At 41.4% G+C, this 16,354-nt stretch overlaps 1 protein-coding gene across 10 annotated transcripts in view; it reads left to right on the top strand.

Moving 5' to 3' along the window:
- Nucleotides 1–16,354, top strand: part of LOC121594537 (SCY1-like protein 2) — a 99,338-nt gene that overhangs the window by 62,840 nt on the left and 20,144 nt on the right. For 4 of the 10 annotated variants that reach the window (XR_006004991.1, XM_041917909.1, XM_041917911.1 and 1 more), the window contains exons 10-19: nucleotides 143–257; nucleotides 4,381–4,526; nucleotides 4,818–4,971; nucleotides 6,102–6,278; nucleotides 6,381–6,453; nucleotides 9,261–9,397; nucleotides 9,564–9,789; nucleotides 9,855–10,013; nucleotides 10,848–10,942; nucleotides 12,378–12,470. Coding sequence is in view for 9 of the 10 variants with exons in the window: in XM_041917909.1 (XP_041773843.1) it covers nucleotides 143–257; nucleotides 4,381–4,526; nucleotides 4,818–4,971; nucleotides 6,102–6,278; nucleotides 6,381–6,453; nucleotides 9,261–9,397; nucleotides 9,564–9,789; nucleotides 9,855–10,013; nucleotides 10,848–10,942; nucleotides 12,378–12,470 (1,375 nt within the window). In the remaining variant the exon portion in view is untranslated. Of the gene's footprint in view, nucleotides 1–142; nucleotides 258–4,380; nucleotides 4,527–4,817; nucleotides 4,972–6,101; nucleotides 6,279–6,380; nucleotides 6,454–9,260; nucleotides 9,398–9,563; nucleotides 9,790–9,854; nucleotides 10,014–10,847; nucleotides 10,943–12,377; nucleotides 12,471–15,468; nucleotides 15,487–16,354 lie in introns of all 10 variants that reach the window. The other 6 variants (XM_041917913.1, XM_041917904.1, XM_041917905.1 and 3 more) reach the window with 6 other exon arrangements.

Genomic DNA, 16,354 nt, shown 5'->3' with positions numbered 1-16,354 from the left:
TGTTCCGCCGCTCGGTGCCTAATTCCATTCGTTCCGTTTCGAATCATTTCCCATTTTCCCATCCCTCACCATTGCTGCCATTTAATTCTTCTGCGTTGTTTTTTTTTCTTTTTTTTTCTCTCCCCTCATCACCGTTGAACAGCGATCCAGCCGTACAGGCGCTACAATTCCTCGATGTCATCAACATGAAGGATCCGACGCAGAAAACGCACTACTACCGCAGCACCCTCAGAGAAGTTTTACCGTTCATACCGCGGGTAAGTTCAGGAAAACATTTACTTTGTTTGCTTTTGCTCCTCGGGACTACTCGAAAGATCGTTAGTAAAAACAATTCTTTCAAGTGGGCACTCCCCTTTATCCCCCGAGCCTTCTTCCGAGCACTTCTTCTCTGTTTTGCGCTCACTTGCGAAAGGTTTGCGCTGAATTGCTTCTGTTCGCTCCGCTGCGTATATTCGCAATAATGTCATCAGGTGAGGAAAGTGATTTTAACAATGTTTCCAATGAATCAACATCTGCCAATCCGCTTCCAGGTAGCGGATAAAGGCAATGTTAATGGTTTAATAGTAGACAATGAATATTAGGCAAAATTATATAATCTGCTCGGTACACGTGCCCATCGACGTATTTTCGGGGTATGCATAATTGATGTGCGGCTCATGATTTTGTGGTGCACGTAGAAATGGGCGTAAATTGCTAAAGAAGGATTTTCTGATAATTTCACACTTGCAATTTGCGTACGCTTGTCATATGATGCCATCCCATTTAACATGAATCCATGTTACGGGAAAACTAAGGAACGCTTTATTTTAAGACTGCACTAATGGCACATGTATTGATTTAAAAGTTTGTTTCAGATCAATTAACTTTGAACTCAAGATACTGTAAAGCTATTATTATAAAATATAACTAATGTTTAAAATACCTGAAATAAGTTGTTAAATCTAAACTATTAAATCTTATAAAAATGTCGCAAAAACTTTCCACGTTTAATATTTTAGTTGTTCCTAATTACTGGAATGTCACGTAGATTTTCCATTAAATTTTTTTTTTTGGAAAGCTGCATTAATTCTTATTAACTTATTTGAACGAATAAAGTTCGTGTTGTTATCTAAGTGAAATTGTTAAAATGTTGTTATTCGTGTCCGGGCTGTGCATTAACAAAATCGAATTTAACACTAACTCTAATGGTTTGTGTTACTTTTAAGGTTTGAAATATTGTTTTTGATATGCGTTTAGAACAAACCATAGTTCTTGTTTGTGAAATATTGTATTGGCGTTTTGTCTAATGAGCTTTGCCACCGCCATGAGTTTTTCTTAACTTAAATTAGCAAACTTAATTCTTCTTGATATAGATTGTTTGCCCAAAGGATTTCTTGCTCATGTATGTTGCTCTCATATGTTTTTATTTTCTGAAATGAAATGTATGCAGTCTGCCTGCATTTTAATTTTTTTTTCTTTAAAGTTGAAGATATTTGCCACATTGACCTTTTTCTACATTTCGCGACCAGAGTTTATTACTTTATAAGTTTTGCGAAGTATGTTTTAACGAGTTCTTATGTGTTTATATTTTTCCGAAAATTGCCACTGGACTCATGTTGGTGTGGTTTCTAAGGGACATCGTTTCATGCCATCATATAAAAGAAAAGTTTTTTTTCTCATTCTTTGAATGATAAAATGGTTACATGACAGATATCTAATTTTCTATTACGTACTTACACACTATATACTACAGCAGCTATGTGGTCTTGCCTTACTCCAGCAGAGTCAGCAACTACTCATGGTTTGACATCATAATTTGCGCAAATATTTTCCATGATAAAGAATAGCACTTCTATTGTGGTAATGAACAATCACAACATCATTGAACCCGGTTCGTGTTCATTTGATAATGTAAACAAAACCCAAACAAACAGAAACAACATTATTCATCGTATGGCAAATGAAGCACCGCAAGAAACAGCAATCGTACATCGGCACTTGCAAATTGAAGAGCCTTGTAGTACAACAGCCGACAGCAATTCCCAAACAACTTACCCACATAAAAGGGCCACATTCAATTTAACGTCCACTTTGCCTGGGCTGTTGTTTCTAAAACCGGCAAGCCTTACGGGTTGATCGATCTTTTATGCGGTTTCCAGGGCTGTTTGCTCACAACCGGCACACCAATCACGGATGTAAACAGCTCCGTTCTATTTTTCCAGTTCATTTGCGTCGCAGGTTAATAAGGGTTCGTGTAGCTTGCCCTCTCAAAGCCTCTTTCCTTCCTAGTTGCAAAACGATTAGTGTAGAATGTGGCTGGACCATCATCAGAAGCCATTTTACCACTGCTTCAAAAACCTATCACTGCTCATTCGCCCGCTCGAGGGAAATTGACTTGATGCAAAAACATGGTTCCCGAACCGAGCCCGGCTTTCAAAAATCAATCAACCCCAATCAATGCAATCGAAGATAGCCCGAGCCAGAGTTCAGGCTGGTTGTGCTGTCGATGTCCGGATCGATGTCGATGATTGTGACGGATACAACTCGTAGCTCATCTTTCCCGTGTTGCCATCAACCTGTTGCACTCTTTTTAGCTTAGCTTACCATTCGATCCAGGCTAGCAGACAACGTCAAAGCATCAAGTGGTTTGTCGGGTTGAGGTTTGGTTTTCTGCGAATAGTTCGCGATGTAGCAATCGCTCCGCCGGTAACCGATCCCCACCAATCCACACGGTGTTAACAATGTAAAAGTGCAAATTAGATTTGATCGTCCGACTTTCGCACATCGTCTGTCCGTTAAAGGCGGCTGCATTGAATTCAATATCGTTTCGCTGATATTCCCATTTATTTCCTAGCAAGGGCAAACGTCGCTCAAGCACCAAACGTTCACCATCGCTCGTGAGAGAGAGAGAGAGAGAGAGAGAGAGAGAGAGAGAGAGAGAGAGAGAGAGGTGGAAGTGTTTTCTTCGTGTTTTTTATGTCTCAACACCCACGAAACGGTAACGTTTTGGTGCAGGAAAACAGCATAAGCACAGTAATCAGTTTATCGTGCTAGTGCCCTATAAATCAAGCATCGCTTTTGGCGGGCCCTTTTGTTACTCGTTTAATTTGCGATTCTACAACGTCGTAAATTTACCACTTTGCACCACATTCATGCGTACGGCGGGCTCATACGATATATCAGCACGATCTGCGGTGAGAAAAATGAAAATATTAATAAAACTTGTACCGGCAACGATAGGTAGTCAGCTTTTATTTAATTTAAAAAAAATAGAATAACGTTCACATTCACTTTTAAAAATAATCAAAATTAATATCATAAGCCTTACAGTCAGGCCATTACTCAATACGATCTTGAAGCATTTTAATTTGCTTCAAAGTATGTTCCGTTAAAGTTTTGGTGATTGAAGCATTTAGTACTATTGATTTTTTATTCGAGTTTTGTTCTCCATTCAAATCGAATTCCTATTCAACACTAAACGTTTTGTTTTGCAATGCGATATTTTCCGTTTCTTAAGACAATTCTATCATTACGATAGTTTTAAGGAAATCAATTTTTTTATTTGCAAAGGTCTATTTCATACTTTACACTACTATAATACTTTTTTTACAAAAAACTTTATTAACACTATTCTCCAAATCGACCTATCTCAACGACGAGAAGAAGGCCTTTTATTAAAGAAAAAAGGGCAATCTAACAATTAAAATAGCTCGCTTCGAAATGTATTTTGAGACTACCAAATCAATGTGTCAATCAGTAGAGTATTCCTCGCAAAATATTTGTATTATCTGTCAATTTAAGAAACAATTCAAGCTCAGCATCAAAATCCTTTGTAGGAAATAAGGTACATTTTGAACAATGTTATGATAATTTAGCACAAAAAGAAATATATGAAATGATACATTATATTGCATATGTTTTGCACATAAAAATAGGTTAGGAAGCTTCTTACCGGTATATAAACTAAATTATGTGTTACGGAAATATATTAATATATTCAAACATGCACTGTAAATAAATCTCGAATGTCGTTGAAAGTTTAATGCATTAAAATGGCAATTTAAATTAATTCATTATGACCTTATGGTTCGCTCAGTAGTTTCTACAGCTCTTTGCATAGCGTTATCATTGATACAGATGGCATCATGCCCCGGACTACTTCCTCGAAGGAAATTGTTAGCTTTTCTTAAGTATGTTGCCCGTGTTGAAACAGATAAACTACAAATGACTGTTCAATTAATCTGTCATAACCATCTTCGGTCTGATCGAGCGGTTTTGTGTGATTCACAACTCGTTACCTGCAAAGCTTATTGCTCTTTCTTTCTCTTTCTTTGACTCTATCTCTGTCTCTCTCTCTCTCTATCTCTCTCTTATATTCTCCCATGCTGTTTTCTTCCACAGAAACTCTGGTGGCAACATATCTGGCCTAATCTGCAGCAGGAAATGCGTGCTGATGAAGTGCTGGCCGCCGTCTTGCAGCCCGCCCTCACCCTGGTCCAAGAATCTTCAAACTCGGAATATGAAGCAATCATTTTACCTACCTTTAAGTAAGAACCGCCCTACCTTACCGTTAGCCCATTGTGTACTCAAGCATCCCTTTTCCATGTAATGCGTTCTCGCTGCTCCCTCCAAACACTGCCCCCTTACCCCTACCCTACACGTTCCCCTGGTGAAATTGTATTGTGTCAGCATGGAGTATATACTTTACATGCAAGATCTTAACAGCTTTCACACATCCTCGATCCCCCACCACACCCCGTGTGGTTTATGCTCACACATTATGCTTTTCACTTTCATTCCACCGACCGCGTGTATTCTCTTTCCCATTTCTTCGGCAGGACTGTTTTTGTAGCTCCAAAATCTATACAAGCAACCGTAGCATTATTAGAGAACTTACACATTATTCTAGAGAAAACACCACGGGATGATATACGGACGGAAGTTTTACCCCTCCTGTTCAACGCGTTGGAAAGCACAACGATACAGGTGCAGGTGAGTGGTGAGCAACGGATGTTCGGCTGCACGGCTTTGTCGGGCATTGCTTGCGGGTAGGTGTCAGGTGCTATTAGCACGGTTGGGTTTTGCAGCTTGTAAGATGAAGGTACGTTGTGAAGACGGCCCTATCATGGCAGCAATTCAATTACATTATACTCGACCCCTTTATCCAGTGGTAATCTGGGATGGAAATGAACTACCACTATTCCATACGCTTGTGTGGAAGGCAGAATAGAGTGCTGTTTCTGGGCATTTAAAATCTCGGTTTAAGATTTGCCACTTCCCGCTTGTTTTGGAGTTGTGGTTTGTATGATTGGATTCGACATTCTAAAGTGTTTTTCCTTGTGTCTGTGTGCAGTATTAATTCCCCCTTGTTACATTTTATTAATGCTTCCTCAATGGAGTGTTATCAAAACTCCGCCTTCTAGAATATTGAAATTCACGTTCATGCTAACAATTTTCCATTGTAGAGAAGAACTCATTTTCATGTTCAACTCAATCTCCTGTTAGGTTTCTGTAATCTTTTCTATTGAAATTTCACTCAACTCGCCCCGAAAGCACATTCTATCCATTTACCATCATAATCCCCATTTCTGTCCAGTTTGCACTATTTTACATCTGCATTTCATAACGCACCCCACCCTCTAGAGGTACGCTTCCAGCAAACTTTGCACCATCATCGCATTGCTCGCTGATGGAATCGATGACCTCCAGAGGCATGTCCAATCGAATCCATCACAGCCCTATCAAGCTCAAATCCCGTGTAAAGTCTCACTATGCGCCATCCGCCCGTGCCAGCGCCTGCTGGTGCAGATTAACTTTCTCACCGATTCGAGGAAACGCTTCTGCTAGCTTCCCGAGAAAGTGTGTATCCTCACCGTCCCAATGTCAATTATCCTGAACGCGATTGGATGAATGGAAAAATGAAGAGGAAAAAACCATCATCAGACACCGAACGAAAACTTCTTGAAATCTCCCGCCTTCAGTTCAACGCTTTGCTGAAACCCGAACCCTCTAGAGGGAAGGTTCGGGCAGAACCGCGCTGCGAGCTGTGATAAATTAATTTCCCTTAGTTTTCACCTCCTCACTCACCCTACGATGCGGTGCTTTGTGCTTCCCGTTCACAGAGTGCCGCCCTGGTAGCGGTTACGAACGTGTACGACTACCTGGACGACATCACAATCAAGAAGCTGGTGCTGCCGAAGCTGAAGTCGGTGTTTGAAAAGAACCAAAGCGATCTGAAAATCATGGGCAACGTGCTACAGTGCGTCGAACGTACGCTGGATAAGCTGGATAAGTCTCAGGTGAGTTATCCGCTGTACAGTAGGGTTGAAGACGGGGAGGAAGGAGGTTAGACCAAACCAGGGAAAGCTCATCGTTCGACTGCCATCTCTTCTCTGTGACAGATAATCGATGAGGTGCTGCCGCTGCTGCTCGAGGTGCGACTCACCGATCCGGATATTGTGGTGCGCGTCGTCAGTAAGTATGCAACCCAACCGTGCTCGTTCTGTGTCCCGATTGTGTCCCGAGGACAGTCTCGCCCTCATCACGAGAACCGTAACGGCTTTACGTGAAGGTAGATGACAGCATTTTGCAAAATGGTTGTAAACTCGTGGGGGTTTTAGTTGTTGCAATTTAACTTGGGCCTTGCGCTTGCCAATCGGCATGACCGGCTCTCGGTTACCCTCCAAACCATTGCAAAGGGTTCAATAAGCCTTTGAACGATAGTTGTTGCTATCATGGTAGTATATGGTAGCCGGGTTCAGTGCGCTTTCGAATTAGGTGCAACTCTGTCTGCGAAGAATTCGAACGGGGTTTACTTCATCTCGGGGACTGATCGTTCTCGCAATGTCCCGGTTATGTTCCACTCATCTCATTCGTTAACCATGATGCATAATGTGTGTGTGTGTGTGTGTGTGTGTGTGTGTGTGTGTGTGTGTGTGTGTGTGTGTGTGTGTGTGTGTGTGTGTGTGTGTGTGTGTGTGTGTGTGTGTGTGTGTGTGTGTGTGTGTGTGTGTGTGTGTGTGTGTGTGTGTGTGTGTGTGTGTGTGTGTGTGTGTGTGTGTGTGTGTGTGTGTGTGTGTGTGTGTGAGAGAGAGAGAGAGAGAGTGAGTATGGCAATAATGCGCTCTGTTTCTACGTATAGTCAACGGCAACATCAGCAAAATGTCTGCGAACGAATGAAACCCGGTTCGCCTAGGGCAGAGAAACATGCAGACACATACACACACCTTTAAAACAGACAAAATTATTAAGTTGCTGTACTCCAGGGAGCTTTTCATAATTTAACACACCTTGCCTTCATTATTAATGGTGCACAATTTTTCAGCCCGTACAAGTCAAAGCACAATATCATCAACTTGTTGAAAAATAGCTCCAAGGCTTAGGTCATACTCGACACATGAGCGAGTATGTAGGTCCGAGAAATATGTTTCGTCTTATTTTGCACTCTTCTCCTTTGCTATACAAATATTTGGGATAACGAAATACTGCTTACAGCAATACTATCTGGTTGGTTCCTGGGCGCCCTGGCTCCTCGTGATGAAAAATATTATTAAAATGAGATATTTTCATTGTGCCATATCATGTTCATGTGCCATTACCATTAAAAATACTTTAGTGAAAATATTGTTAATATTTTAATTATTTTGGGTATTTTTTATGCAAGTGACTGGATTCAAGCATTCTTAATATCGTGTGCAGCACATCACAAATCTTCCTTCTTTATCACCATGAATAGAATGGGGTGTTTAATATCACGATAATCACTTCAGGCGATATGATCTAAAAATTAAATATAAAAATATCCTTTCCACCTACATGCACATGGCCGGTCGGTCGGCAGTCATGAGCTACCAACGCACATCGGAAGCAACCTAGCAAAACGTCAACGGAAATAGTCCTGAAGGTGTAGTAGGCTGCTTCGCCACTGCTGGTGCATCCTACACTCACCTAGCAACAGCCGGCAGTGGTGTGTGGTGCTGCGATTCGGAAAAGTTTATTTTTACCAGCCTGAGTGGGTGAAGTGCGTTGCGTTCACAGGAGAAGAAAGAATATTGTGCACCTGGTGAATGCAGTGTTATGGGGTGTAATATTGACCGAAGCCTTATTCATTGCTAGATCGCAATTCAAATTGGGCTGGTGTCAACTACATGGAGTATGTGTTTATCGATTCCCGATCATTTGTATGCATTTGAAGTTGTTTTTTATGAGATTGTTTGTTGTTTGTGGTGTGAAAATGTTTATGTTTTTTTTTAAATTATGTGATAATTTATTGTATAACTCAAACAAATGTTTGGAGTTTTTTTTTTTGTATACATGCATAGAGGGAATGTAGAAGAAACATAAATAAGGTTTTATAACGATAGATACTCTGAAAATTTATAGTGACGTTCGTAAAGTAGAAATCTTCTCAAAATTTCACGTATCTGGAATTGATAGACATGTACTGTATACTGACGAAATAGAATGGACCTGTAATTAAATCAATAATTTATTCCACATCATATCAAAGGTTGCTGTATTTGACACTGAATCAGAGTTTTCATTAATTGTTTAACAAGGAAAATTCTTTTAAGGCTTATTATGAACTATTGCACTCGAGAATAATAATCATCTGTACCACCAAACAATGCTTCTATTGTTCTCATTGACTACCAGCGCAATTTTCATGCTAATGTGGCACTAACAATTCCTCTTAATTTGGTTGCGAATAATTAGCATACCCAAAGCGAGTTCAAAGCAATTTGCTTCATCTTGTTTTACATTGAAAAATTACGGCAAACTTTCAGCCGTTGTCCATCCAAATGCTCTAACAGCATAGCCGAATAGTCGGTTCATCCGATACAACAACAAAAAACTTCCTAACAAACTCAGCTGCCCTTCCCTGAGCGGCTGACATGTTTCGCATAAAACACTCTTCGCATATGCACCACACCTCCCTCCATCAATCCTGCTGTTAGTAAATGTAATTTAATGAGCTGGAAATCATGTCATAAACCAGTTGATACACTAATAAAGCAAATTGAACAGCGAGCAAACGTACCCCACACCTCTGGACCGCTGTTACGTGGCGTGTTTGTTACGGCCCATGCATAAAGCATAACACGGATGGCGTAAAATTATTCATGGCATTTTCTTTCCATCGCAACCGGACAACGAGTTGTGTTGCGCTCGGTTCTGCTAAGCTTTGCAGCCCTTTGTTCTCTCACTCTCTTCAATCTTCTCTTGTGTGTTTGTCTCTCTCTCTCCCTCTCTCTCTCGCTATCGTTCACCACCCATCGCAGACATCTATCGGATCATGCTGTGCGACAAAAAGTATGGCTTAACGGTTAACATCATGGCGACCAAGGTGATGCCTACGCTGCTACCGCAGACAGTGAATCCGTCGTTAAATCTGGAACAGTTTATGATACTTCTGGAGGTATGGTAGCGAGCATGTTTGTGTGCGTGCGTGCGTGCGTGCGTGTATGTGTGTACATACTATCGCCCAGCTGCAGCCCAGCTTCCGCGTGCGTGAAGAAGTTTTAATACAAACGATCTTTGCTTTGTTCGTGTTTTGGGGGCTGGGCGGGGGATTGCGTTCGCAGGTGCTTCAGGAAATGCTGGACCAAATAGATAGACAACAACGTAACAAATTGAAGCTGGACAATCTATCGCTCCCGTCGCCGGATCGGCACCGGCCGCTGCGGCACCAGTTCTCCTCGGACAACATGAACGCGCAGCAGTTTAACATACCGAACCTACGCATCGACCAGCGCAAAACGTCGAGCGCCGAGGATATGGCACGGAAGAACTCGACAGGTACCCGAAGAGGTATTGGAATGTCTAAACGTGTGCATGCTATAGTTGTGTGTGTGTCGTAACCCCATTTCTAACAGGATCGGGTGCTCTAGGTAGCTGGTGGTTCGGCGGCTCGCCGTCCTCGCCGGACAGTAACTTCCTCCGGGTGGTGAACGCATTCCCGAACCGCCGCCTGTCCGACAACACGCTCATGACGCCGAAAATACGCATCGCGCCATCTTGTGCTTCGTCTCCGGGTGAGTACTTACACGCACCAGCGAGATAGTGTAACCCTTTTTGTTAGGAGAGTCATTTTTTACAACCTTTTTCTATCACTGATTGTAATCATCCTTAGTTTTGTCGACCAACCCCTGTTTTGTTATACATATTGCATCAAACCAGAAGAAAAACATTAAAATGTAATTATTTCGATAAGCTTTTCCAGAGCTTTTCTGTAAGAAGTAGTAAATTGCCTTGAAAACTTATACAAAAGATAAGATTTTGAAATTTTCATGTTTTACCCTCCTATTTTATTTACTTGTAGCATGATGATAGTTACATATTTATTAGTCGCTATCACATGCTTAATCTATTTCCTTGATGTTAAATATTCACTGTTAATACACTGCATTCTCGGTCCGGTTAATTTGCTAGTGTAGCATACAGTGCTCCAACGACAACGGTCTGTGAAAAGTACCGATAGATATAAGCACGTCTCACCATAATCCATTGAATAATTGCACAAATTACAACGCACAGCAAGCAATAAATTACTAAAGCTCCGTGCTCTGTGCAGCACGACAGTTGCCTTCGAGTGATTCACCGATTACCGCAACCGCTTTCAGTGTCTAGCTGAAAGAGTTGATGTTTGAGTTAGCCATCCTGACACATCAAAACCTCAACCTCGGTTCCAACACATTGGTACTATGTTCGCACAGCAGCGCCTGGTGTGCGAACTTTAACCGGAGCTCACTTAAAGGATAAAGCAAGCTTAAGATATAAGCTGTGCAGTTTGTACCCCGTACACACCAAATGGCAGCTGACCAATTGCTTTGCTCTGTCTGGTCTTATTTCTTCCCCGTCGCTTTTAGGTGGAACCCCGGGCGGAGGGCTACCGATACGACGACACTCGAGCATTGGTCCGCAGGAACGACGAGGCTCCAACATCAATCTGTCACCACCGACTGTAAGTAGCAAAGGGTTGGACTGCAAGTTCTACACCTTGCTGTAGCATTTGTGCGTACTTGCGTGCGTGTATGTGTTTGTAGTCCTTGATGCCATAGTAGAGAGAGGGGATACCAAAACAAAAAAAACAACAGTGCAAAAAGGCCAACAAACGTAGCATTGAATAGCCCGAGCAGTGCTAGCTGCACTAGTGTAACACGTATTGCCAACTATAATGCCTAGTGCCTAGTTTCTATATTTCTGTCCTTTTTGCTCTTTCTCTCTTTATCTCTCTTTCTGGTTGCTATCATTCGTAATCTTCCTAGCTCTCTTTCACAAACAAACACACATATCTTACGTTTCTGTTTGTCTTCCATCTTGCATCCGTATCATTTTGATGTACACATTTCAGTCTTGCTAAATTAACACCAGTGTGGAAATATTGAAATAGTAGCGACATTTTAAAAACCAGTATCAGAAATATATTCAAAAACAGTTGTCTTCCTCCCACAGGACAGTTAGAACCCCTGTCACAGACATACACACGAATGGAAAACTAATTACATTTAATTTCCACCACTACCAAAAGTCATCGCACACAGCTTTACAGCGTCTGATCCGTACATCTGTTAACTGTCTGTTGATATAATCAGACGAATAACTGTCACGGACTCTACGCCCTCATGATTTATTTTAAAGCTGCTTGAAGGCAAACAGATACAACCCTACTATGCCTTGTTTAAAAAAGCTACAACCCACCATTTTAAAGTAAGTTTCAACTAATCGAGAGCGATAAAAAGTCTCAACATTCACTTGGGTACCTCCAAAACACATAGCAGTAACTGTAATTGAAATTGCCTCAATCATGTAATTAATTCTATAACCATTCTCCCATCGTCTTCACTTTATGAACAAAAGGTACACGTTCAAGAGCATGTGTACTAGTTTACACTGAAGGCTGCCTTCCGCTTGATATTTGGCTAATGAGTTTCCAAACAATCCTTGCCCATCATGTAATCAATCGAACGCGTGCTGCTTGCTTCTGATCACAAAGGACTCATTATGGTTTTCCCGATCATACTCAAATGCCTACATACACACGCACACACACACACACACATCCTTCATTAGGCATTATGACATTGCAAATTACGCCACTTGCTTCAAACAGGTGGCAGTAGCATATGGGAATCGATAGAATTTCCCATCACGATAGGGGCCCGGCCGTCCACCGTTCGCAGCACAAACTAACGTAATATTTCCTTTTCTTTTTCTTCTCTTCTCTTTGCCACATAACACCATCCTGTTCTGTTTCACACTACGCCCCGGCGACCTGTCGCTATGTTTCCTTTCTTTGTTTCCGTCGTGGTCGTCGTCGTCGACGTCACTGTCGTCGGGGTTCCGCGGTACTGGGGTATCGCTGCATCGACGTCCTACCCACTTTGCATCCACTAAAGCAGGCTTTCAGCGCTCGAGGGGGCTCCGGTTCGAGCCTTTCTGTGCCTTCCTCATCCGCTTACGTCGTAAGTTCAATGGAGAAAACACGAGTGGTAATTGAAAATTTCCCGAACGCTACTATTTGGTTGTTTCGGAGCCAGCACCGATGTGTCCGCCTGTCTGGACACCTTAGTGTCCCACACCGTGTTGATTACCGTGTCTGATTCTTGTCTTTGATTTGGCACGTTTGTGTATGTGTTGTGGTGTGCTGGGGCACCTTTGGGCACTCGCTTGAGCTTCCCTGGTGCCAAACAATCGTCAATTAAGCCCGGATTGCTTGAGGGCATGTTTGATCACGGCACACCTCCATTCGCAACAAAGCGTGTGTGATCGTTTGTTTCTGCACTTTTATGTGTATGTGGCGTTTTTTCGTGTGTCTTGTCTCGCCTGCTAAGCTCGAAAGGAGCCGTTGGTTGTGTTTGTTCTTTTTTTTCATTTGTTAACGTTCACAAACCCTGCAACGAACGCGTCCATTGTTTCTAACTACACTGTTGTGTCTACTGCCCGTTCGTTACAGTTGATGCATTATTACTGTCACTGTTCCCAAGTCTCGTCCAAAACCTTCTGTGACGCTGTCCCTGCTCTCACGTGTCTTTTTGTCCGTGCTTGCTGCCTGTTGTTTTTCTTTTTCGTGTCTGTGTGTCTGTTTTTGTGAACGTCCAAAGTTGATGTGCCGATTGAAGTGCTCTCTTACGTTTCCTGTGACGTTCGACGCAAGACGCATCTGAATACAAAGACAACATCCAACAACAACAAAAACTCCCACCACAAAAATTTAACCAGTTTTGTTTTATTTTTCCTTTTGCTCCACCATCCAGCTATGCTTATCGAAAGAATATTGTGCTTGTTCCTGCTTTTTTCCCATCCTCATCAGAGTCAAGTGTTACGTGTCAGCAATTATCCTACGATATCCCTGGCTTTTAACGTCTATCTTTCGCTCAGCCCATCCCGACCGATTGATTGATTAGATGAGTAGTGTCGGCTGCCCATTTTTTTATTCCTGTTCCGACGAACCCATGATAACAAAGAAAAAGTCCATTTCCCTATCGTTGCTTTGTGCATGAAAATTGGTCCTCGGATAGAACAAAAAAACAAAAGGACCGCCCACCACTCCATCTACTAGAGTGCATCATCGTCACGCTAGATAGCGTTTATTACGCCACAGACACACAAAAAACTACCTTTTTGCAGCTGCTTCTTTCATGACATTTCTCAGTTTTGTACTTTTTGTGTGTTTTGTGCACGCCTGCATGGGCTGCACTTTTTGCAAACATTCCGCAAAGGTGTATGAAGCTGCTTCTAACACCTAACCTGTTGAACCGACGGCACCTGTTGACATTTGGCCGGGAAAATGTTAGCTTTTTCTACATGGCATTCATTTTTTTTTTTTGCTGTGCCATTTCGTTGTGTTATCCTGTGCTGAGTTAGCTTCACCATTCACTTTTGTCCCGTCGATAACGATCCAGGTTGGCTTCCGGGAAGCTTTTGTTTTTCGTTCCTCTATGGCACGAGAGAGTTTCGCCTTTGTGGCATTGGTGCGGCAGCACTAAAATGGAATGTGGTATTAATAAAAAAAAAACAACTTCTTCTATTTCAGTTCACTGCTAACATTGTAGCATACATGTGCTGTTGTTAAAATTGTGTTGACACTGTGTGGAAAATTTATATAAATGTATTTTTTTATAGATATAACTACATCACAAATTATATCAATTTACTAGCGAGTCAATATTATTCTATTTACAAAGCAAAATGAATGCGGAAAAATATATACTTATTGCAATTATTTTGAAATTATGAAATCAATTATCTTCTTTTTTTCATTTTCACTATAAAGGACGATATTCTTGTTGATATTTTTTCTATATTAAGCGGCAATATTGGCATATTCAATTGACAAATCCATGCTACGATTTTGTATTTCTGTTTCTCCACTTTCATCATTCGTTTATTCAGCATATTTGAGTTTACTCTCTCAATCCGATTCCTGTTGATCGACTTTATACATTGACTTAAGCCATTCGACTGCTTCTCTCGGTCTATCTCTCTTTCGCTCTCTTCTCTTTTAAGCCTTTGTCGACATATGAAAAACAAATATTTCCTCTTTTGTTAATGTTTGCTTTTTGTTCGATACTTGTTGCTTTTTTCTTTTAAACGTTTGTTTTGTATTGTCTCGAGTTATTGTTCCGTGACGTCCCCTTGTTGCATCTATTGCTTTTCCTTTTGTAGTAATGTTTTTATTTCACGTTTTGGTTATTTCGCTGCAGTTGTAAGCTTTAGTTGTGTTTACGTTTTCAAGATTTGAATTTAAGCGTTTGTTATACTGTTTCTTGTACAAATGCAACTGGTTTCACATTTATTAATAATATTGCGCTATGAAAGAGAATGCATATTGCATTACATTGTATTACGTTTGCTTGCGTTTATTAGTTTCTGTTTCATAATTCAGTTTACTTCAAATGTTCAACATTTTCCAAATAAAATGCCAGGAATATAAGATGCTTTCATAAACATTCAAAATTCAAAGATTTTTTCAATTATTTTAATACTTTTGAGCAGGATATTGTTATTAAAATAGTTAGTTTAAATGTAAAAATTCTCAGCTACTTAACGAAATTTGAATTAAGAGTATGGAATCCTATGTATAACCTTGAATTTATAGTTTAAAAATGTAGTATTAAACTTACCAACATAACAAAAAACTACCAGAAGCAATCTTTCTAATGGCATCAAACAGCTATAAAAACACCTCTACCAATCAAAGGCTTTCACCGTTGCTGCATAGGAGCAAAAGTGTTCCACTTTCAGCATCGTACGGCACACACTCACACAGAAAACAATCAATCAGAAAACAAGCGCGAGTGCGTTGAGGGCACGCAAACACACTAGCACCATCATCAGTCACTGTCCCTGCACTAGGCGCATAAGCTGAACTACGCGGGCTAGTAGAATACTCCTTCCTTAGTATCTCTCGAATCGTTTCGCATCGAATTGAACTACGGAAAATGAGCAGAAACAAATATACGCTTTTCTTCCCGTTTGACTCTTTAGCTTGCACGGAGCATGATCGTGAGTACTATCTATCTGTAATTCTTGTTTTACGTGTTTTATTCCTCCCTCATCCGAGCCGTTTATCCTAGCGTAGCGCTGTCTCCGGGCACAGCTTTCTACAGTCCCGCGTTTGTAGCTTTCCTGTGCACCGGATTGTACCGCGATCGAAACCAAAACTGCATCCTTGCAAGTTCAACATTCCTGTTTAAGTAGAACGAATTTTGAGGTTTCTATCCTATCCTAAACCAACCTTCCTAAAGTAACCAAACCCGTACCTGATTTTTGGCGCACAAGATCCTTCCATCCGTTTTCCCAATCCCAGCCGATAGGTGAGTTGTGGGCATATCATAACTTAGCCTCACAGTCGGCAACGATTGCCGACAACCCAACGAATCATATTTTCCTTTGTTTGTATTTGCATCCGGTAGGAAGTAGCTTTCCTTCTCTGCAAACATGAAGTACTCCGTCCGTCCATCAGTTGCCTGTCTTGGCGTTAAAAAGTTTTGCTTGGCCAAATGCATCCTACCATCTCTGCCATGTTTGTTTTATTTTTATCCTTTCCGCCGGAAATCACTTTTCTTCAAAAAACTATTACATCCCTTTGCATAGGCGGGCGGTGGGGCATGCTTTCAACTAGCTACCCACTTTACTTTTCCATTGTTCCGCCCGGACAAGCTTTCGGTCGAACGAAGCTCGGGTGCGCTGGTGAAAACCGAGCAGGGAATAACAGTTTTTGCAAGACTTCCACTCCTGACGCAGTGCTGAAAGTTGTGCGTTCACCTGAAACCCCTCCCTTCCGTGTCGTATGTGCTGCCAGCTCGATTTGTGCCTGCGCACGTTGAAAGTTTGCATTTGATTCAAGATGTTTGGCAGATTTCCTTACGCA

This window comes from Anopheles merus, chromosome 2L (genome assembly GCF_017562075.2).
Source record: "Anopheles merus strain MAF chromosome 2L, AmerM5.1, whole genome shotgun sequence".
Lineage (NCBI taxonomy): Eukaryota > Metazoa > Arthropoda > Insecta > Diptera > Culicidae > Anopheles > Anopheles merus.
Note: the sequence above shows the minus strand (reverse complement) of the source record. Positions and strands in the feature narration are given on the sequence as shown.